The following is a 25,914-nucleotide window of genomic DNA, read 5'->3' as shown; positions in this document are numbered from 1 at the left end:
TTTACGATAAGAAATTAACTTGACCTATATTCAATGTAACAAGATAATCTTGAATAGAAAAGAGGCTTCCTGTTTGATATCAGATTTGTATGGTCGACACTATATTCAATGTTACTAATTTTTATAAATCCTTGTATCTATAACTAATCATCTTTCTCGTTTTATATCAATTTAGTAACGTTTACCATGTCAATATATTCCTTTAATTTAAATATTGTTCTTTCATGATTAGTCTTTAATACAACTCTCTAGTTTCATGTCATTTATCATTCTGGTCAGCAAAGAATACACAGATATATATGCTTGCTTAAGGCACATTTGTTAATAAAAATATCTTTATCTAGCAACAGTAATTAGATACGATATCTGTATCAGAAATACTTCACCCAAACACGGATTTATCTACTATAATTTCCTCCAAATATTACTAACAACTTTTTTTTCAATTGGCATCATGCGAAACTCCTCGTCTGTTCTCTACTATGAACAGAGGACCAATTCCCTTTACCTCCAATAATAACTCAAACACGCAAATATACTGCCTGTGTCCGCCCGGTGGAGGAACTTTTAATCAATAATTCTATACAAATATATGTTATATCAATCATTACGCATACTTGTCTATATTTCCTCTCATCGAAAACAACAAAAACGTTCATGTTTAAAAACTAGAGAGAAAATTTAATAAGCCAAACTCTCTGCGAAACCTATTGACGTAACCTAAACGTTATTTACTAGCTGTCTGAAATCCTTGATCAATCGAACAAAAGCCCTAACCCGACCCTGACACTTCTTTTAGATAAAAAACCCTGACCGTGCACTCTTGAGATCGCAGACTAGAATGAGTTGTCCCATCTATTCACCACGCTACCTGATTACACACCATACATTTCACGTGTTACTGGATTTCCCTCATCAATATCCATGAGTTACCTTACTCTCGGAACAAATAGACATACAATTCCTGCTTAACTACGAATCTCGGGAAGTTTCCATTGTTACAACCTCTTTTCTAAGAATGATTCCACAATACAATGGTGAATGAATCGACACGATGACCACTATCAGAAACTTGTGCGCCTCATTTTTCTTTTTATCCGCAACCTCTTCTCGAGCGTGGCGGTGTCTTCTATGAACCAGGCGAATGTGTTAACGTCCCTCCTTATATCATCCTCGATCTGAAATAACACGTGCTCGTATTAGTCTGCACTTCTACGTTAAACGTACATGTTCAAACAACGTACGGCACATATGTTACGACTCTAGTCGGTTTTTGCTAGCCTTAAGAGGGCATTCCTTCGTTTGAATGATATATATGTGTTGTTCGTAAGTTAACGCTGTACCTAACAGTTATGAGATAGATATTATTGGATTATCCCGTCACGCCCCCTAATTTCTGTACCTAACAGTTATGAGATAGATATTATTGGATTATCCCGTCACGCCCCCTAATTTCTGTACCTAACAGTTATGAGATAGATATTATTGGACTATCCCGTCACGCCCCCTAATTTCTGTACCTTACAGATATGAGATAGTATGGAACTATCCCGTCACGCCCCCTTATTTCTGTACCTACCAGTAATGAGATAGATATTATTGGACTATCCCGTCACGCCCCCTAATTTCTGTACCTAACAGTTATGAGATATTATTAGACTATCCTGCCACACCTTCTACACTTCGTTTAGATATCATTTCACCCAACAACCAATTGTAAACAGCTAGATTAGTGTACGTGTATCGTTTTTGCTGTGGTAATAAACCCCACCTATAGCTCGTATTCCCTCGATTACTAAAGTTATGTTTGCATACAAATTCACACCATCGAATATCGGCTCCACAGGGCACACACAGGTGTGTACTGAAACCAAAACGTGTGACGTACATGTAAAGTAAGAAAATATCTACAGATTTGACACAATATACTCGCAAAATTGTAGAATGTTATTCGACGACAACATTCATCTTTTATATCAGCACGATGGCAAGTGTAACTGCGAACATAACTAATTGAAGAAGCTGTCGGGATGCAATTTTGTGTTGAACTTTCTTTGCATGCTCCCATAGTTGGCGACTAATATCCGTACTCGATTTTCCATTAAGAAATCGTTTGATGTTATGGAGCTTTGGGCTAGCATTGCACTTTGAGTTTCTGAAATACTTTTTTTTATAAAGTTTATTAAGTTAACTATTTTAGAAAAAGGTAAGATTCCAGTTTACTAGATGACCCATTAAAATATTAAACTAACCTGAAATTTGAAAAGTGAAATAGCGTAAGGTTCGCCTGATCGAAGCAAAGTAATACATACCCTACTTCTCTGAAGCGTTGACCTTGACGGTAGTGAACCCGCCCGGAGAAAGGAAGACATTGTTGTGAGGGAATGTCCAATCAAAGCTGTCTTACTCTGTAATACTATGTCGTGGTCATGTATTGGTGTTATCTGAAATTCAACGAAACATCATTTAATTAATGATTCAGGAGTATTAAGTAGGGGTATTCCTATCTTGTATTCATTGTGTTGTAAATTATATCAGTGAGACTTGGGTTTGTTTTATTTACTGCACGAGAGTTGTAAATTATATCAGTGAGACTTGGGTTTGTTTTATTCACTGTACGAGTTTCTGTACGAGTGTTGTTAATTATATCAGCGTGACTTGGGTTTGTTGTATTTACTGTACGAGTGTTGTTAATTATATCAGCGTGACTTGGGTTTGTTTTATTCACTGTACGAGGGTTTTAAATTATTCATTTGTTATGTATACGTGTACCCTAACAACGAATATATTGATCCGTTTGTTATATATGTACCTTTACCACACGTACTGGTATATGGATTCGTCGACGTCCATGTATATATTTTCGAGACCACAGCATGAAAACACACGAGAAGACGAGAATGAGGCATATCCCCAAAACAACAAGTGGCAATGTCGTCAGTGATGTCCTGTTACTGCCACGTGACGTTTCCAGTGAACTAGGTAAAACAGACAAAGTATCACAACATGATGTGTAGTCTCCGCATACGCCATGATTACAACCGTCATCAATTTCTTGGTTTTCTGTGAAAATAATTATCCATTAGTAATTGGCGGATTTACGAGAGTCCGATATCTTATATACGGATATTAATTACATATTTCTCATAAACAGACTTAATGAATCACAAAAAATATTCGTTATAATGGGCGTTCGCTATCTATGTTGTTGATAATGAACCGCGGAAATAAAGAAAACGACTTTAGTTGTAATGTTATATACTGATAATTTCTATTTTACGGGAACGAAACACTTAGGAAAGTACCAGTAAACGTTTAAAGATGGAATTAAGAATATTTTTTTTATTTAAAACATTGCATATGTATAATGTACAGTAAGTAAACAATAACTATAACCATTGGGAAATAATTCACACCGTGTACAAGAACTAGTTCCGAAAACTCGAAACACACTCAAACACATCACTACGCGCATTCATCTCGCACATAGGGGATACCCTTCTTAAACGACCTTAGCTCTTGATGGGACGTGAAGTGATGCAAACAACGAAACCCACATAATTGGTCGTCCTTAAATGGTCATGGCTGTAAAAGGGACGTTTGACACTGATAAAGCCGAAACCCTAATCCGAAAGGTTCCGAACGAACTATTACTTAGCAATTTGTCGTACCCGGGAAGGACGCGTTAGGAGTATGATGAATATATAAGTAATTATATGACATTGACTGTGTCTATTTCTTACTTACACGTCAGCAGTATCAAACTACGATATAAAGTTCTGTAATAGAACAAACTACGAAATAAAGTTCTGTAATAGAACAAACTACGATATAAAGTTCTGTAATAGAACAAACTACGATATAAAGTTCTGTAATAGAACAAACTACGATATAAAGTTCTGTAATAGAACAAACTACGATATAAAGTTCTGTAATAGAACAAACTACGAAATAAAGTTCTGTAATAGAACAAACTACGATATAAAGTTCTGTAATAGAACAAACTACGATATAAAGTTCTGTAATAGAACAAACTACGATATAAAGTTCTGTAATAGAACAAACTACGATATAAAGTTCTGTAATAGAACAAACTACGATATAAAGTTCTGTAATAGAACAAACTACGAAATAAAGTTCTGTAATAGAACAAACTACGATATAAAGTTCTGTAATAGAACAAACTACGATATAAAGTTCTGTAATAGAACAAACTACGATATAAAGTTCTGTAATAGAACAAACTACGATATAAAGTTCTGTAATAGAACAAACTACGATATAAAGTTCTGTAATAGAACAACTACGATATAAAGTTCTGTAATAGAACAAACTACGATATAAAGTTCTGTAATAGAACAAACTACGATATAAAGTTCTGTAATAGAACAAACTACGATATAAAGTTCTGTAATAGAACAAACTACGATATAAAGTTCTGTAATAGAACAAACTACGATATAAAGTTCTGTAATAGAACAAACTACGATATAAAGTTCTGTAATAGAACAAACTACGATATAAAGTTCTGTAATAGAACAAACTACGATATAAAGTTCTGTAATAGAACAAACTACGATATAAAGTTCTGTAATAGAACAAACTACGATATAAAGTTCTGTAATAGAACAAACTACGATATAAAGTTCTGTAATAGAACAAACTACGATATAAAGTTCTGTAATAGAACAAACTACGATATAAAGTTCTGTAATAGAACAAACTACGATATAAAGTTCTGTAATAGAACAAACTACGAAATAAAGTTCTGTAATAGAACAAACTACGATATAAAGTTCTGTAATAGAACAAACTACGATATAAAGTTCTGTAATAGAACAAACTACGATATAAAGTTCTGTAATAGAACAAACTACGATATAAAGTTCTGTAATAGAACAAACTACGATATAAAGTTCTGTAATAGAACAAACTACGATATAAAGTTCTGTAATAGAACAAACTACGATATAAAGTTCTGTAATAGAACAAACTACGATATAAAGTTCTGTAATAGAACAAACTCACCAAAGCTTACAGCCGATCTCCATATCTGTAAGTCAGCGGGATCGAGGGTCCATTTTCCATTTATGGCCGGATGTGACGTCAGTTTGGCAAGACTGGTTGTGTTAATATATCTTAGTCAGACTGAAGGATGGCTCGCATAACTTGTAACCTTCCAGGCCGCAAAGGTCATAGCTAGCCACGACACTGACAGGGACCGCGACTAGATCTACGGATCTGTATAAAAATCCAAGGATCATTTTCCGTTGACAAGTCTTAGTTTAGAAATAACCTTCAGTTAAGGAGCAGTGATGAAACCGAAGCGATGCAAGCTTATTGATTTCCAATATCGGACATGACGTGTATGTAAATAAATCACAAACAACGTACCATGGATTTTGTTGTTGCCTCCTTTTTAATATAGAAACTAACGCGTAATGTTACCATAAGTTGTCTGTCAATTTGATAACATAGCAATGTCTGTGAAGTTATGTAAATTATCTCCATAAAATGGCCAAAGTGGGATAAACACTTACAATAAAATAACGCCGAATACCTCATAACAATACAAGGGTAAGGGGAGGTAACTGTTAGTGACTTGTTGAGTGTGTTAATAATTGCTTTGGAGATTTTTGTGTTTTCCATTGTTCTGCATCTCGAGTAAGCAAAGAATTTGGTTTAACATACAATTCCACGATTGCTCGTAAAAAAACTTACCCAAACTTTGAAATTGTCACGCTTGAAAATAAGTTGGTAATATTGAACACGCCGATCAGCTGAAATTACATTGTTTGATAATTATTCTATAAATAAGTCGTTTTGATAAAACATATCAATGACATATTCACACTATAACAAGGAATCAAAGGAAATTCACACAAACATACCGCAGCCTCCCAAAACACACATAATCAACCACCACACGCATGCATATTACACGCACGGGAGGCCGTCCTTAAATGACCTTAGCTGTTAATAGGACGTTAAATAAATAAAATCAAACCAAACCACATTTTTCGACGTCTAAGAAACTCCGCAAAATGTAAAAGATTCCATAAGAATTTGAAAGCGAAGTAAATTGTCTGACCACACTAAACAGTAGTTATTTTACCTTGTTAAGAAGGTGTTGTTCGACACTCCGTTCATCGTCGTTTCCTTCAGTAGATTGTTGTCGTCTTCGAAGTATCAACTGGATACTAATATCATGGGTAATGTTAGTTGCTAAATAATAAAGATAAATCTATAAAAAGCGACCATTAGAATCGTGATAGTACAATGTACATTCAGATTGATAACTTTATAAAATGCAATCTATTTTAAACTATAAAATGAAAATTGCGACACATGTAAAAATGTATACTGATCGGATCTCTACAAATAGGTATGTTTGATAGTTTGACGGCCACACTGAAGCCAGATCTAGTAAATCTTACATGAGTGGCCATGTCATATGGAGTTTATTAAACCAACACACTAATCTGATATGACACCAGTCTTTAGGAGAGTTAATACAGTCTATGACATAGCGATGACCGTCAAATCTGATATGACACCAGTCTTTAGGAGAGTTAATACAGTCTATGACATAGCGATGACCGTCAAATCTGATATGACACCAGTCTTTAGGAGAGTTAATACAGTCTATGACATAGCGATGACCGTCAAATCTGATATGACACCAGTCTTTAGGATAGCTAATACAGTCTATGACATAGCGATGACCGTCAAATCTGATATGACACCAGTCTTTAGGATAGCTAATACAGTCTATGACATAGCGATGACCGTCAAATCTGATATGACACCAGTCTTTAGGAGAGTTAATACAGTCTATGACATAGCGATGACCGTCAAATCTGATATGACACCAGTCTTTAGGATAGCTAATACAGTCTATGACATAGCGATGACCGTCAAATCTGATATGACACCAGTCTTTAGGATAGCTAATACAGTCTATGACATAGCGATGACCGTCAAATCTGATATGACACCAGTCTTTAGGAGAGTTAATATAGTCTATGACATAGCGATGACCGTCAAATCTGATATGACACCAGTCTTTAGGAGAGTTAATATAGTCTATGACATAGCGATGACCGTCAAATCTGATATGACACCAGCCTTTAGGAGAGTTAATACAGTCTATGACATAGCGATGACCGTCAAATCTTATATGACACCAGTCTTTAGGAGAGTTAATACAGTCTATGACATAGCGATGACCGTCAAATCTGATATGACACCAGTCTTTAGGAGAGTTAATACAGTCTATGACATAGCGATGACCGTCAAATCTGATATGACACCAGTCTTTAGGAGAGCTAATACAGTCTATGACATAGCGATGACCGTCAAATCTGATATGACACCAGTCTTTAGGAGAGTTAATACAGTCTATGACATAGCGATGACCGTCAAATCTGATATGACACCAGTCTTTAGGAGAGTTAATACAGTCTATGACATAGCGATGAGTGCCAGATTAAGTTTATCACATAACTATCATATGAGAATTTTTAATGTCAGCAAAAGACTTTATGTCTCTATATCAGACAGGTAAAATCCGGCTCAGATAAGACGTGTTTGTCCACACAGACAATCGTGCGACGTAAAATATTTATGGCGTCCAAATAATATTACACACGTGTCTTGTTGCCAATGACAACCAACAATTAATAGTTCTATGTTAACACTTTCATTGACGACAACCAACAGACAGTAGTTTTGTTAGAAGTTCATATACAAGTAGTGTATTCAATCGATGGTAATTTATGATCGTCTTTCAGTCGAAAAACTTACAATAGTAAACGATTTTAGATATCGTAAATATAAACTTTGCTTTACAGCATTAACAGAGAAGATTATATCAACTTAAAGCAATCACGTTTTTACTTTGGGAGAAAGTCGTTCTCCCATTAATGCTTACCTGAAACATTCCCAGTAGAACTACAAGCAGCTACATTGGTTGGCTGTAATGGGAGAAATGGTTCCGAGGACGTTTTTGAACTCGGGTTATGGGTAGATATAATGATTTTCTTGTCACTTGAAAAATCCCTAAAGACTCCGACATCTGTTGTCATTTCACTGGTGTTTGGCTCAATCGACGAATATAGTTTTCCCGTATCTAACTTTGGCACCATTTGCAAGTTATCAGTCGTCTTTGCTGTCGTCGACACGATTTCCGTAAATCGAGAGTTGAATCCTACTAAAGGTCTCCTCGTAGAACTGAAGTCAAATTGTGTCGATGAAACAGTCGATAAAATTGATGATGAAACAGACGATAACGTGTTTCTGAGCAATGAAACCCCAGATGTTGGCGATGCTGTGGGTGTGGGTGACAATCTGTATAAGGTATCGGTAACAGATGTTGAATTCATTGACGACAGTGACGTAACAGCGCTCGACGTGTAAAGTTTGGATGCGTTTTCACTTTTCAATGGAGGAACTGTTGTTAGTGATATACTAGAACTGCTTTGGTATTTCTGAAAAGGCGATGTAGGGTTAACGTTATCTAGACTTGTCTCTGTAGTGATACCCGTGGAGTTCAAAGAAGGTGACGTCGGGATAGACTTGTTGATGTTCGGGTATTTAATTGTCCTTGTAGATTCCATGGTCTGGTATTGTTGTGACGTCACTCTATCTGATAACAAACGAAATGTAGACGTTCATTATTATATACGTAATAATGAGAATATCTCTATATTTCAATGAAAAAACCCGAAAAATATGTACATGTGTATTTCAGCTGATATCTTAAAGAGAAAACCTTTTCCGTGATAAAGACAAAGCGGTGTTATAAGCTATTGCTATTTGTGAAATATATCCAGCAGAATGTATAGGTATGACCTTTGGTTGTCCTAAACGGTTAACTGTAGCTGACGGGTAACTTATTGGACATTTAAATGTAGCTTATTTGACAGTTTTATGTAACTTATTCGACAGTTATATGTAACTTATTCGACAGTTTTATGTTACTTATTCGACAGTTTATAGGTAGCTTATTGGACAGCTATATGCAACTTATTGGACAGTTATACATTTGTATATATTTACCATTGTATGGCACTGCCACTATATAACCCTACCAATTCAGTTGCGAGTTCACCAGCCTATGAACTGCCAACAGGAAGTGATCTCTGCTACTGGTAAGCGCGGGAAATTTGAATTTGAAAATTTCAAAACAAAAATCGCATGACAAATAAAAAATCGCAGATGGTAAATATAAGAATTGAACGGCTTTCAGTTGGAATTCATAGTCAATATGAATTCCAACTGGACAGAGGCAAATTCAATGCTTAAGTAACTTACTTGACAGCTATAGGTCACGGGTAATTTTTTGAATGAACACATTATTTTGGTAGAGCTAAATGAATAATGGAATGATATTGAAACAAAGGAATGTGAAAGTAAACATTGATGATGTAACACAGAATTAAGATATTTTTATTATTAAAGGTCGATTTTCCATGCACGATAACTTCACTTTAACAGTAAATTTGAATCGCGAAAAACTCTTTTTACATGAAGAAAATTCATAGATGTATGTATGTATATCCTAACACTGAGATACACATAGATGTATGTATGTATATCCTAACACTGAGACACACATAGATGTATGTATGTAGATATCCTAACACTGATATACACATAGATGTATGTATGTATATCCTAACACGGAGATACACATAGATGTATGTATGTATATCCTAACACTGAGACACACATAGATGTATGTATGTATATCCTAACACTGATATACACATAGATGTATGTATGTATATCCTAACACTGAGACACACATAGATGTTTGTATGTATATCCTAACACTGAGACACACATAGATGTATGTATGTATATCCTAACACTGAGACACACATAGATGTATGTATGTATATCCTAACACTGAGACACACATATATGTATGTATGTATATCCTAACACTGAGATACACATAGATGTATGTATGTATATCCTAACACGGAGATACACATAGATGTATGTATGTATATCCTAACACGGAGATACACATAGATGTATGTATGTATATCCTAACACTGAGACACACATAGATGTATGTATGTATATCCTAACACTGAGACACACATAGATGTTTGTATGTATATCCTAACATTGAGACACACATAGATGTATGTATGTATATCCTAACACTGATATACACATAGATGTATGTATGTATATCCTAACACTGATATACACATAGATGTATGTATGTATATCCTAACACTGAGATACACATAGATGTATGTATGTATATCCTAACACTGAGACACACATAGATGTATGTATGTATATCCTAACACTGAGACACACATAGATGTATGTATGTATATCCTAACACTGAGATACACATAGATGTATGTATGTATATCCTAACACTGATATACACATAGATGTATGTATGTATATCCTAACACTGAGACACACATAGATGTATGTATGTATATCCTAACACTGATATACACATAGATGTATGTATGTATATCCTAACACTGATATACACATAGATGTATGTATGTATATCCTAACACTGAGACACACATAGATGTTTGTATGTATATCCTAACACGGAGACACACATAGATGTATGTATGTATATCCTAACACTGAGATACACATAGATGTATGTATGTTTATCCTAACACTGAGACACACATAGATGTTTGTATGTATATCCTAACACTGAGACACACATAGATGTATGTATGTATATCCTAACACTGAGATACAAATTTTCATTACCTATTGTATTTCTTTTGAATTGATAATTTTGGCAATCAAACTTTGGAGTTGAGGGAAGTTTAAATCTGACAGTTTCACCATCATTGATGCACACAATTTCGTTGGTATCATTCCCCTTGAGAGATTGATAGATAATTCCAGAATAATCTATATCTTTTAAGAAAATATTTTAGATGTGATGTTGAAATCTTGCTTGTTCCCTTTTCAATGCGTGATTTAGTACAGTTGATTCTGTCAAAGCTGTGTTAGGAACATACCTTCACGTTTGGAAAACAATGAATGATAATAAACTCTACACGGGCATATTCCATACACATGCAATGCATGCACATGTGCAGAAGTATGCAAACTATATGGTTCATTACAAAACTATCCTATGTATCAAAAGCAATCGTGGTAGACTGCAAATACGCAACAGTTAATGAAATTGTTCAATATTAACACAAGCAGGGGTGTGTTTTAAGGAAGATATAAGCCCCAAGAGAATCGCCTGGGGTCAGGTAGCTCCAATCTGATCTCATAATTACCGACGTAGTGGTTTATTTGCAGTTGGTATTTAATGTGATACGAAACACTAATGAAATGATACCTCCCAAGAATCCGAGTACAATTTGTAAGAGTTATCCCCCTTTAAGCGACATAGTTCAAAAGTAATAATTCATGTGAAATATTTTGCTACTTTATGTGTTCAATTTTCTTCAGCAAATTAAGTAACTGGAACACATGTTTTCGCCACATTTTGTGTATTCCTACAGGCTACAGATGACATGTCAGTGCAAAGAGCACCCAAAACTAAACACACATGCAAATAATAACTTACCATCTTTATTTGAAGATAAAGTAAAGACTTCATTCTTGTTGATAAATAACTTTTGTTCAGAACAGAAAGCTAGTAAAAGACATTGTTAAATCAATTATTAGGTCAAAGAAAACGATGTCTAATATGATCTGGGAAATCACCTGTTTCTATAAATAGAACACAAAAGAGTTCCATTTGAACATAAATGGTGAAACACACGTTCTCTGGTCTAAAGATCAGCTGGCATGGTTTACAAGTTTACAGGAGTATTCAAGTGATGTTTAAGCTTAATATATGATAATGAATAGATATCTTCATCTGGAATATTTTTATGACTGAATATGCTAATGTAGTCATCGCCGTGTTAGCATGTGGTACCAGGTCAGAACTACGTGATGGAATATAAAGTGGACACGATTTCTCTTCATGTGATAAAAAGAGAAAAAAATAACGATATGTTGTAATATTTTTACTCTCAAGGTAAGGTTTTGTTTATATTCGTTCATAATTTAATATCTATCATAATATGTCACTGTAAGAAAGGCTATATATGATTTCATTCATGACAAAATAGTTTTGTTGAAAAATCTGTTCGAATTTCCATATTTTGTTGAAATAAGAATGTCCCACAAATAAAATTCTTACTGGTTGGTAAAGTTTCTCAACTAGATTAGCATTTTTCATGTAAACACTGCAGATTTACAGGGAATTGTGCCATGTTTTCATCGTTAATTTGAAATAATTACACTTTTGACAAAATTGAGCTCTCTCCAAAAAGGCTATATATTGCGAACATAAGGTTGGAAAGGCTTAATATGTTTTTCAACAAAGTGAATGGTGGCCCTAAGATCACTCTTGTCAATTCCCATGACAATCGATCCTCACTGTGTCCTATCCTCTTAAATGTGACAAAATTAAACTGTTTAGTTACCTGACTTGATTTCTATCATAAATCCTGAAGATTCGTGTTGATTGTCAGTCACAAACGTAATCTGTAACTCCCCCGACACCCGGGTAAATTGTTCCGGGGTAGAAATCAAACCACACCGTCTGTTGTTGTCCCATGTTGAAACAGACACATAATCACTATTACAGTAAAGACTTTCCTCCACGTCCATCGCTGTCATCCGGAAGTAAAATGGTAGAACGGATCTGGAAATTATTCGCCATTTACATAAAACAAGAGGTAAGTAATCACCTGGGTACCCTGGGGATGTGATGTTGACGTCATTTCCGGGATTCAATATTATGTTTGTTGAACATGCTGCTTGAAAAGAGAAGAAAGAAAAAAAACAAGGAAGATTACTGGATTTTTATTAACAGGATGAAAATAAATATGCTGGTGTTTGTGTATCCAGGCTACATCTGGGTACTCCTTTAGACCAGATATGATTTGATTATATTAAAATGCTCTGTTTTAAAGTGTACCCGGAATGGTTTGCAATATCAAGTTTGAAAACCTTTTCTCATGAAATCTCACTTTTGGCCCGACAGTGATGACCCCGGTCCGTTTCAGCGCGTGACGTCATACATTTAATTGTAAGTTGTACGCGGTCGGCTTAGCCCTTGTCCCGTCAAATCACGCGCTTAAATACAACCTTTATCTTGTTTTCATTGTGAAGAGTTGTTTATAAAGGACAAGTTAAGTAATCCACAGTTTATTTTAACGCTGAAGGGTTGACGAAGGAGCTCCTATCTGGGGGATTACATGCTGTTGTGTATATGTATGTCGGAACACGCATGTAGGTAATGTGTCGGTACCACGCGTTTATATTTAATTTGTAAATGTTTGAAATATTTTGTTTAGTTTATTGAAAGTGGAAAATGAAAAGACCTACTTAATGTTCCCATTTTGTTCAAAACACTATTCGAGGGCAGCTCATATCCTAAAATCGAGCGGAGTCGTTCTGGAAATCCTATACTACTCGTTCGTCGGGACACCTTATGTATCTGAACTACTTGATAATTCACTACGTATCGTGATTTGTAACTTTACAGATGGTTAACTCTAAGGTAATAAAAACACCGTGTTTATAAAACGGAGTTAATCATCACATAATTATCCATAATTCGCATCCTGGTCAGACAATTAAAACTCACAATAGCAGGATAATCGTCTGTAAGTATCACCATGACAATGTATATTTTTGTTATTTTTATTATGGATTTATCCAATAAACCCAGACCTGTATAAGGTGAAGCGAGACTGACATGAGTATCTAAGACACTTACATGTATATTTTATGTACATGTACTACAAATATAAAGAAAAGTATACATGGCATTCCATATTAATTTATTCTACAATTGTAATACTTTCTTTGACTTTGATTTCAGTCATCTTCGTCAAGATCTTATCCTTTAGAACCAGTGTTAAAATGACATTTATCACTGTCATATCTGACTACCGTTGGTTGAACTTGTGACATCACAGCCAGATAGCTCCCATTCACCGTGACCAGTACGTTCGAATTCGCTGATTAGTCGTTATCGACAGGTGTAAAATCGCGCAACATGGCAGTCGATACAGTCTTATCTCGATACTGGACGGACGGAGTTTGATATCGTTTTCATTCAGTTTCTTTGGGGAACACATCTAAATGTGGATAAGTTTTCTTTCCTGGTACACTCAAAGAGTTATGTGAGGAAAACATGCCATAAAAACAAATTCGTTACCTATTTTTTTACTGATGATACGGTAAACTAAATAGTTAGGGGTAATGATGTTCCATTGGATTGTAATAACAACTATTAGTCAAGTGTATGTTACGTCCTGTTTACACCATAAACTATTGATATTCAAAAGTTAAGTTGAAACTAGAATTTTGAGAAGTCATTATTTCGATTTGTTCTCTAATAAACGTGAAATAAAACATTTCCCCGGGATGTAAGGGTTATTTAAAGATTGATTTGACTCACCCGATCTCACGTAAGATGGGGGTGATGGCGGTCCCTCCTGGAAATAGTGCATCGTGCTGACTCTGACCACATATAACTGACCCTCATGACCTCTCGTGCTGATGACAAACTTTCGTTTAGTAGTTGGCAATGTGATGACAACTGTCCGCGCGGACGGCAGGACAGAGTAACGAACTCTGTATGCAGTTATATGATCGACATTGTAGCCAGTAGGTGGCGCCCAGCTCACCCTGATGACCGTTTTCATAGCGACGACCTTGACATCAGAGGGCCGTCCAGGAACAGGTACTACAAGACGTATACAAGGAGTCTCCATTTTATCTGTTTAATTTGCCCGGTATGAAGGCTACGTCAAATATATCTAGAGACGATGTGGTTTGGATTTTCAGATACATTGAGATTTTCCATCGAACTCTTTAAGATTTCTTCAAGTTGACAAGAGCATATTTTCCTGAAAATGGTTTTCTAGTTGCAAATACTTCTACTAAACAAAGAGGGAAGCGGCTTTTGTCAATTACTGTAGACGTACACATTCGCGCGATATTTTTTTTTTCTCTTTTATACCGATAAATTCAAACGGGCTCATAGCAACTTCTTGAAATAAATTTGCCATGGCGAATATCAATGTGTTAGATATAACATTGTATTACATCTATCTGTATAACTTTCGTTGGTGCAGTATATATTACAGAATTATCCGATATTGTGATGAAATAGATATTTCTGATGAAGTTACCACTACAACGGTACTCGCTGCGTTTTACCGGGGCCTGGAACTCTTTCAATAGACATGATTTTTAAATAAGTGCCGTTGGCCTTAATCATCATAGGAAAGAATTAAAACAATTAATGAGGAAATCCTAGTTAATGTACACTCCTAAAGTGTTCTGTAAGGATTCTCTATGGACAATTTTAAGTTGATGAATATTGATGACGGTCATACATTATATATGACTTACCTACAGACCGTATCGTAAAGTGACACATGCTATATGACTTACCTACAGACCGTATCGTAAAGTGACACATGCTATATGACTTACCTACAGACCGTATCGTAAAGTGACACATGCTATATGACTTACCTACAGACCGTATCGTAAAGTGACACATGCTATATGACTTACCTACAGACCGTATCGTAAAGTGACACATGCTATATGACTTACCTACAGACCGTATCGTAACGTTGAAACCTCTACCAGATCCACCACTTCCGGTGTGAAGAGACAACCTCGTCCTGTTTCCTCTAGATAAAAGCTGACTTTTGCTCACTTTACAAAGCCTTTCTTCATGTTCCACATACATGTCACTTAATGAGATGTAGTCACTTGTACAACCCTCGTCACTTAAGTCAATGTCGTCCATATCAACCCTGAACACGTACGACGCATTTGTCGAGAGGTCCCACGTACACAAGGAGTTGTGTTCGAACCTTGTCGGGTAGAATGGTGACGTCACCGTGATGGAGGTATCGGGTGTAATGTATCTATGTCCGCCGCAGCCTGGACATGATAACGTATTGACACATAATAATGTATTGACACATGATAATGTATTGACGCATGATAATGTATTGACGCATGATAATGTATTGACGCATGATAATGTATTGACGCATGATAATGTATTGTCATGATAAGGTATCGACACGTGATAATGTATTGACACATGGTACTGTATTGACATGATAAGGTATCGACACGTGATAATGTATTGACACATGATAATGTATTGACATATGATAATGTATTGACATGATAATGTATTGACACACGATACTGTATTGACACATGATACTGTATTGACACATGATAATTGTATTGACACATGATAATGTATTGACACATGATAATGTATTGACACATGATAATGTATTGACACATGATAATGTATTGACACATGATAATGTATTGACACATGATAATGTATTGACACATGATAATGTATTGACACATGATAATGTATTGACACATGATAATGTATTGACACATGATACTGTATTGACACATGATATTGTATTGACACATGATAATGTATTGACACATGATAATGTATTGACACATGATAATGTATTGACACATGATAATGTATTGACACATGATAATGTATTGACACATGATAATGTATTGACACATGATAATGTATTGACACATGATAATGTATTGACACATGATATGTATTGACACATGATAATGTATTGACACATGATAATGTATTGACACATGATACTGTATTGACACATGATAATGTATTGACACATGATAATGTATTGACACATGATAATGTATTGACACATGATAATGTATTGACATGATAATGTATTGACACATGATAATGTATTGACACATGATAATGTATTGACACATGATAATGTATTGACACATGATAATGTATTGACATATGATAATGTATTGACACATGATAATGTATTGACACATGATAATGTATTGACATATGATAATGTATTGACACATGATAATGTATTGACACATGGTAATGTATTGACATATGATAATGTATTGACACATGATAATGTATTGACACATGATACTGTATTGACACATGATACTGTATTGACACATGATAATGTATTGACACACGATAATGTATTGACACATGATAATGTATTGACACATGATAATGTATTGACACAGGATAATGTATTGACACATGATAATGTATTGACATGATAATGTATTGACACACGATACTGTATTGACACACGATAATGTATTGACACATGATAATGTATTGACACATGATAATGTATTGACACACGATACTGTATTGACACATGATAATGTATTGACACATGATATTGTATTGACACAGGATAATGTATTGACACAGGATAATGTATTGACACATGATAATGTATTGACATGATAATGTATTGACACACGATACTGTATTGACACACGGTACTGTATTGACACACGATACTGTATTGACACATGATACTGTATTGACACATGATACTGTAAAGACACACGATACTGTATTGACACACGATAATGTATTGACACATGATAATGTATTGACATGATAATGTATTGACATGATACTGTATTGACACATGATACTGTATTGACACACGATACTGTATTGACACACGATACTGTATAGACACAGGATAATGTATTGACACATGATACTGTATTGACACATGATAATGTATTGACACATGATACTGTATTGACACATGGTAATGTATTGACACATGATAATGTATTGACACATGATAATGTATTGACACACGATACTGTATTGACACATGATAATGTATTGACATGATAATGTATTGACACACGATAATGTATTGACATGATAATGTATTGACATGATACTTATTGACACATGATATTGTATTGACACATGATATTGTATTGACACATGATAATGTATTGACACATGATAATGTATTGACACATGATACTGTATTGACACAGGATAATGTATTGACATGATAATGTATTGACACATGATAATGTATTGACACATGATAATGTATTGACACATGATATTGTATTGACACATGATAATGTATTGACACATGATAATGTACTGACACATGATAATGTATTGACACATAATAATGTATTGACACATGATAATGTATTGACATGATAATGTCTTGACATGTTAATGTACTGACACATAATAATGTACTGACACATGATAATGTATTGACATAATAATGTACTGACACATGATAATGTATTGACATGATAATGTATTGACACATGATAATGTATTGACATATGATAATGTATTGACATATGATAATGTATAGACACATGATAATGTATTGACACATGATAATGTATTGACACATGATAATGTATTGACACATGATAATGTATTCACAAATGAAATGTATTGACACAATATACTGTATTGACACATGATATTGTATTGACACATGATAATGTATTGACACATGATAATGTATAGACACATGATAATGTATAGACACATGATAATGTATTGACACATGATAATGTATTGACACATGATAATGTATTGACACATGATAATGTATTGACACGTGATAATGTATTGACACATGATAATGTATTGACATGATAATGTATTGACACATGATAATGTATTGACATGATAATGTATTGACACATGATTATGTATTGACACTTGATAATGTATTAGACAATAATGCGGGATCTGGTGGATTTAATGTGTCCTTTAAGAATAGAAACAGAGAAGTAAGAAGGATAACATTAGGATTAACGACAAAATATATCACTATTGATATCAGACAACCGACGACATCAAACGAAAAAACTGTACAAACAATCCCTGACAACACTTGTGCAAATCTACGTGTATATATCGTTAATCCTCGACAATTACATCAAATGAAATATGTTAATTTTTCAAATATATTTCGTTATTTTTTTATCATTTGGTGTTTATATAGTATTCTACCACAATACCCTGTGTTATTCAACTCTCAGACCATCAGTTAATCATTACAGCTGTTGATTATTAATCTGTTTATACCACACGTGGTATAAACTCTGTACGCATTTCGATTGGCTAACACGGTGAACTTTGACCCAAGCTGCAATTGTTATTGACGTCACCAATAATCTAATGACGTCACATCACCGGGTCCCGGACGTCACCGGTATACTTTATTTGCATACGCGAAATTATACTTGGCCACATTTCCCTTTGATTCAAGCCGATATTATTGTGGTAGAAACAGGTCACACGACTCGAAATTGTTGGATATGGAAATTATTTCACACTCGTAAGTTATTTTTTAAAAGTTGCAAAAAACACTCGCTAAAGCTCGTGTCTTTTGTAACTTTTAAAAAATAACTTACTCGTGTGAAATAAATTCCATATCCAACAACCACTCGTTGTGTAACCTCTATTCATCATTTGACCTATAATAACTTTATGTTGGATTTCTCGTGGCTGGTTTTCTAAAGTATACCCACCAGCTGCGATCTTGGTATACCACTACACAGAAATATTAATGTTTCTATCCGGACATACTGTCTAGAGACATACCGTAAGTTACACGCAAATATCTCGGCCGTGATGACGTACTCAGCCCTTCAGCATTCTCTGCAAAAACTGTGATGCGGTAAAGTCTACCTGGATGTTCGGCCACAGCTTTACAAATATCAAAAGGAAATAATGACCAACATTGGAAATGATGTACCTATTCATCAATTAAACTTCCTGATGTTTGTTTTTTGTTTTTAGAAAACATCACAAATTTCATATAATTTTCGTTGTTAGTGCCCCATAATATTATAAAAAAGTATTATCGGGATGTCCTGTCTCTCGTCTCCATAGCTATCACAATGTTATATAATAGTATTATGGGTGTACTCGGTCTCTCGTCTCCAGGGATACCACAATGTTATATAATAGTATTATCGGTATGTCCTGTCTATCGTCTCCAGGGATACCACAATGTTATATAATAGTATTATCGGGATGTCCTGTCTCTCGTCTCCAGGGATACCACAATGTTATATAATAGTATTATCGGTGTGTCCTGTATCTCGTCTCCAGGGATACCACAATGTTATATAATAGTATTATCGGTATGTCCTGTCTCTCGTCTCCAGGGATACCACAATGTTATATAATAGTATTATCGGTATGTCCTGTCTCTCGTCTCCAGGGATATCACAATGTTATATAATAGTATTATCGGTATGTCCTGTATCTCGTCTCCATGGTGATCCAATGTTATATAATAGTATTATCGGTGTGTCCGGTCTCTCGTCTCCATGGATATCACAATGTTATATAATAGTATTATCGGTATGTCCTGTATCTCGTCTCCATGGTGATCCAATGTTATATAATAGTATTATCGGTGTGTCCGGTCTCTCGTCTCCATGGTGATCCAATGTTATATAGTATTATTAGGTGTGGGCCATGGATATGTTATATAATAGTATTATCGGTGTGTCCGGTCTCTCGTCTCCATGGATATCACAATATTATGTTATCGATATGCCCCGTCTCTCGTCTCCATAGATATCACAATATTATGTAATAGTATTATCGGTATGTCCTGTCTCTCGTCTCCAGGGATACCACAATGTTATGTAATAGTATTATCGGTATGTCCTGTCTCTCGTCTCCATAGCTATCACAATGTTATATAATAGTATTATCGGTGTGTCCTGTCTCCCGTCTCCAGGTATATCACAATGTTATATAATAGTATTATCGGTATGTCCTGTATCTCGTTTCCAGGGATATCACAGTGCTATATAATAGTATTATCGGTATGTCCTGTCTATCGTCTCAAGGAATACCACAATATTATATAATAGTATTATCGGTATGTCCTGTCTCTCGTCTCCAGGGATACCACAATGTTATATAATAGTATTATCGGTATATTTTGTCTCTCGTCTCCAGGGTGATCCAATGTTATATAATAGTTTTATCGGGATGTCCTGTCTCTCGTCTCCAGGGATATCACAATGTTATATAATAGTATTATCGGTATATTTTGTCTCTCGTCTCCAGGGTGATCCAATGTTATATAATAGTATTATCGGTATGTCCTGTCTCTCGTCTCCAGGGATATCACAATGTTATATAATAGTATTATCGGTGTGCCCTGTCTCTCGTCTCCAGAGATATCACAATGTTATATAATAGTATTATCGGTATGTCCTGTCTCTCGTCTCCAGGGATACCACAATGTTATATAATAGTATTATCGGTATGTCCTGTCTCTTGTGTCACAATGTTTCTCCAGGTTTAGGGTTCCGTATTTAAACATTTTAAAGTTTTGTATACGCTAACCAAAACTGAGTAATCTATAGTAACCTAAAACAGAGTAACCTATTGTAACCTAAAACTGAGTAACCTTTAGTAACATAAAACTGAGTAACTTATAGTAACCTAAAACTGAGTAACCCATAGTAACCTAAAACAGAGTAACCTAAAACAGAGTAACCTATAGTAACCTATAGTAACCTAAAACAGAGTAACTAGAGTAACCTAAAACTGAGTAACATACAACAGAGTAACCTAAAACAGAGTAACCTAAAACAGAGTAACCCATAGTAACCTAAAACAGAGTAACATACAACAGAGTAACCTATAGTAACCTATAGTAACCTAAAACAGAGTAACCTATAGTAACCTAAAACAGAGTAACATAAAACAGAGTAACCTATAGTAATCTAAAACTAAGTAACCCATAGTAACCTAAAACTGAGTAACCTATAGTAATCTAAAACTGAGTAACCTATAGTAACCTAAAACTGAGTAACATACAACAGAGTAACCTATAGTAACCTATAGTAACCTAAAACAGAGTAACCTATAGTAACCTAAAACAGAGTAACATAAAACAGAGTAACCTATAGTAATCTAAAACTAAGTAACCCATAGTAACCTAAAACTGAGTAACCTATAGTAATCTAAAACTGAGTAACCTATAGTAACCTAAAACTGAGTAACCTATAGTAACCTATAGTAACCTATAGTAACCTAAAACTGAGTAACCCATAGTAACCTAAAACTGAGTAACATATAGTAACCTAAAACAGAGTAACCTATAGTAACATATAGTAACCTATAGTAACCTAAAACAGAGTAACCTATAGTAACCCATAGTAACCTATAGTAACCCATAGTAACCTATAGTAACCCATAGTAACCTATAGTAACCCATAGTAACCTATAGTAACCTAAAACAGAGTAACCTATAGTAACCTAAAACAGAGTAACCTATAGTAACCTAAAACTGAGTAACCTATAGTAACCTTAAACCCGTACAAGAGGAAGAAATGGGAAAATCTAAAAAAAAACTCTAATGAATAGTATGCTCACGAATAAGAACGAAAGTTTGGCCGTTTGTTGTCATGGTGATGTCATGCTCGCTCGGCAGTACGTTATACACTACTTGATATTGTAGAATGGGTCCATACGTCTTCTCGGGACGGCGCCATTGTACCAAAATGTTAGCCCCTACAGACGTCACGCTAACCGCTTCCGGTACACTTGGTGGAGAGGCTACAATACCCATCACAGATTTTATAGTGTGTAAGTCTCTCTAGTACATGAACTGACGGATGTTCTATATAAGTATATGATTATCATTATTCTTAAAAGAAAATGGGCGAAATCCTAAAAATGTTGGAAATTTACAGGTACCACCATTTTTAAATGACCCGCAATTTTTTCAAGACACATACACAACAGACGACAGGCAAATACAACAAATATTTTTTTATACATTCACCTTCGCAAGGACAGATTTCTTTTTCTTATATAATATATATATGTATACATGTATGTATATCGTATTCATAATGAGATTGTGCAGTGTTTTAAATTCTGGATAGACTAAAACTAGATTTGCATTTAAAGTGATAACAGCTAAAGGCGTAGAAGAAGTTCGATATTATTAGTAAAATACCTATGTTTCTCTATCAAAACATTTCAAAATTAAGTATACAACGAACAGGTTTTAAGCTGAATTAATCAATAAAAAATTGATCCTCACAGTTTTTTTTTTCGTTTATTTTAATGTTTCTTTGTAGTTTTATTCTCTGAGAGATAAATGACAAGTCTGTATGTAACTTTTAAAGTTTACCTGTGACAGTGTGATATATAAGGTAAGCAGTACAGATAAACTAACTTACCTGTGACAGTGTGATATATAAGGTAAGCAGTACAGATAAACTAACTTACCTGTGACAGTGTGATATATAAGGGAGGTAAGCAGTAGAGATAAACTAACTTACCTGTGGCAGTGTGATATATAAGGGAGGTAAGCAGTACAGATAAACTAACTTACCTGTGACAGTGTGATATATAAGGGAGGTAAGTAGTACAGATAAACTAACTTACCTGTGACAGTGTGATATATAAGGGAGGTAAGTAGTACAGATAAACTAACTTACCTGTGACAGTGTGATATATAAGGGAGGTAAGTAGTACAGATAAACTAACTTACCTGTGACAGTGTGATATATAAGGGAGGTAAGCAGTACAGATTGCTTACCTGTGACAGTGTGATATATAAGGGAGGTAAGTAGTACAGATAAACTAACTTACCTGTGACAGTGTGATATATAAGGGATGTAAGCAGTACAGATAAACTAACTTACCTGTGACAGTGTGATATATAAGGGAGGTAAGTAGTACAGATAAACTAACTTACCTGTGACAGTGTGATATATAAGGGAGGTAAGCAGTAGAGATAAACTAACTTACCTGTGACAGTGTGATATATAAGGGAGGTAAGCAGTACAGATAAACTAACTTACCTGTGACAGTGTGATATATAAGGGAGGTAAGCAGTACAGATAAACGAAGTCCTTTACGACGTTTGTCATATTTCCTCTCTGGTGATATCATTCTTGCATTGGAGCTTTCGTCGATATCTATTATAGGCTAAACTTCGTTGTGTTGAAGTCAAGCTACTAAAACAAAAACATAATTATACTTGTTGATAATTAACCCAGTCTAGAGTTCCGATTGTTTAGATAGTCACTGTGATGATATATATGGTAAAACAAAACTACTTGTAGGACTCAATTTCCGTGGTTTTTCAAATATCGTATTTAGTCGTCACAATCATTTAAATAGTCACAGGGATGATACATACTGGAGGAAACAGATTTACTAGTGAGGGTCATTTATTGTGGCTTTTTCTCCTTGTACCCCGGCTTTACTCCACCTCCAAAAGCTGGTACGTTTGTTAATGACCTTGGCTGTTAATAGGACGTTAAAAAACCAAACCCGAGGGTTTCAAATATTACATTAAGTTGTTATGACCACCCACGGCTAATAAATCGTGTAATCATAATCTATAATCTATGAATATTGTATATTTTTTGCACTGTACTGTCGTCGAAATTTAAATTATTGCAAACATATGAAGATTGTACAGAAAACATTAAGATATTTTCGAAACCTCAAGTAACAACATCATACAGCTTTCTCCTCCTTATAGTACTCGTAAGTGATGTTAGGGACACCATACAACTTTTTCCTCTTTTTAGTACTCGTCAGTCATGTAAGGGACATCACACAGCTGTTATGTACTTCTATGATTCGCCAGTGATGTCAGGGATATCATACAGGTGTCGCGTCCTTCTAGGACTTGTCAGTGAAGTCAGGGACATCATGCAGCTGTTGCTTCCGTGTAGGACCCGTCAGTGATGTAATGGACATCATACAGCTGTTGCGTTATTCTAGGACTCGCCAGTGATGTCAGGGACATCATACAGTTGCCGCGTCCTTCTAGGACTTGTCGGTGAAGTCAGGGACATCATACAGTTGTTACGTCCGTCTAGGACCCGTCAGTGATGTAATGGACATCATACAGCTGTTACGTCCGTCTAGGACCCGTCAGTGATGTAATGGACATCATACAGCTGTTGCGTTATTCTAGGACCCGTCAGTGATGTAATGGACATCATACAGCTGTTACGTCCGTCTAGGACCCGTCAGTGATGTAATGGACATCATACAGCTGTTACGTCCGTCTAGGACCCGTCAGTGATGTAATGGACATCATACAGCTGTTACGTCCGTCTAGGACCCGTCAGTAATGTAATTGACATCATACAGCTGTTGCGTTATTCTAGGACTCGTCATTGATGCCAGGGATATCATACAGCTGTTACGCCCTTGTATGACTCGTAAGCGATATCAGAAGCATCATTAAGCTATTTCGTACTTCTGGTACTCGCCGGTAATGTTACGGACAACATACAGTTGTTAAGTTCATTCACTACTTGTTACAAGTTAGTAACTAAAACATAAACTTTAAGAAAAATAAACGAAATGAAAATAAAAAGGCCTATAATTCAATAAAGTTGCTAACCTGAAGCTAACAGAACAATACAACTACGTAGCAAGTTTGATGTGTGCTTCTGAACACAATACTAGACAATACCTGTCTATCAATTAATGGGTAATGACAAATTGATAAATTTACTTAAAATATTACCAAAAACACATATTATCACCTACCCATTCCATGTCATGTTTCCTCTGGGTGTATTACAAACAACTGGTCCTTCATCGCCAAATACATCTGTCAACATTTTCCTGGTTTCCCCATGTTGTTCAGGGAAACCCGCCGGTGTCGGTTAATTTGGTGACACTGTATGCAGTTATTAACAATATCTTCTTAAACAGACTGTTTCACATGATACATACAGGTGTCCGTCACTAAGGAATAGTATCAAAAATGATTCCACGTATATATTACTTAAATGTCTTTTCCAGTAGTTGATGCCATACACGGTTACATTCCCTTGGTTAATAATACTGGACTAGTTTGTCCCTAACAGAATGCCATACACACATGATGTGTACCTACGATCGGACACCGGGACAAATGGTCAATTTTTACAAACGTCCGGCTGACACTTCACACCTGGACAGATACA

General features: G+C 35.2%; 1 protein-coding gene across 5 annotated transcripts; it reads right to left on the bottom strand.

Moving 5' to 3' along the window:
• Positions 1–534: 534 nt before the first annotated feature.
• Positions 535–23,926, bottom strand: LOC117319246. 5 transcript variants are annotated; one of them, XM_033874077.1, is made up of 13 exons: positions 23,779–23,926; positions 22,337–22,519; positions 19,532–19,636; positions 15,658–15,993; positions 14,489–14,776; positions 12,501–12,836; positions 7,934–8,647; positions 6,116–6,225; positions 5,722–5,780; positions 5,029–5,241; positions 2,813–3,063; positions 2,313–2,444; positions 535–1,178 (listed from the first exon to the last, which is right to left on the bottom strand). In XM_033874077.1, the coding sequence occupies exons 1-10, from the start codon at positions 23,867–23,869 to the stop codon at positions 5,130–5,132; spliced, it is 2,334 nt and encodes a 777-aa protein (XP_033729968.1). In that variant the 5' UTR covers positions 23,870–23,926; the 3' UTR covers positions 535–1,178; positions 2,313–2,444; positions 2,813–3,063; positions 5,029–5,129. The 5 variants fall into 5 exon arrangements, with proteins under 5 accessions (XP_033729968.1, XP_033729967.1, XP_033729969.1 ...); XM_033874076.1 differs by having other exon boundaries at positions 2,828–3,063; XM_033874078.1 differs by having other exon boundaries at positions 2,828–2,978.
• Between the last annotated feature and the right edge of the window lie 1,988 nt (positions 23,927–25,914).

Source organism: Pecten maximus, unplaced genomic scaffold (genome assembly GCF_902652985.1).
Source record: "Pecten maximus unplaced genomic scaffold, xPecMax1.1, whole genome shotgun sequence".
NCBI classification, from domain to species: Eukaryota; Metazoa; Mollusca; class Bivalvia; order Pectinida; family Pectinidae; genus Pecten; species Pecten maximus.
This window is presented reverse-complemented; position numbering and strand designations above follow the sequence as displayed.

Excerpts from the sequence above, each read along its gene's own strand:
- LOC117319246 (XM_033874077.1), bottom strand. The coding sequence starts at position 23,869 with ATGATATCACCAGAGAGGAAATATGACAAACGTCGTAAAGGACTTCGT. Across the intron at positions 22,520-23,778 it reads TATATATCACACTGTCACAG|CCTCTCCACCAAGTGTACCG; the intron begins GTAAGTTAGTTT and ends TGGGTATTGTAG. Across the intron at positions 19,637-22,336 it reads CCAAACTTTCGTTCTTATTC|CTGTGGCCGAACATCCAGGT; the intron begins GTGAGCATACTA and ends ATATTTGTAAAG.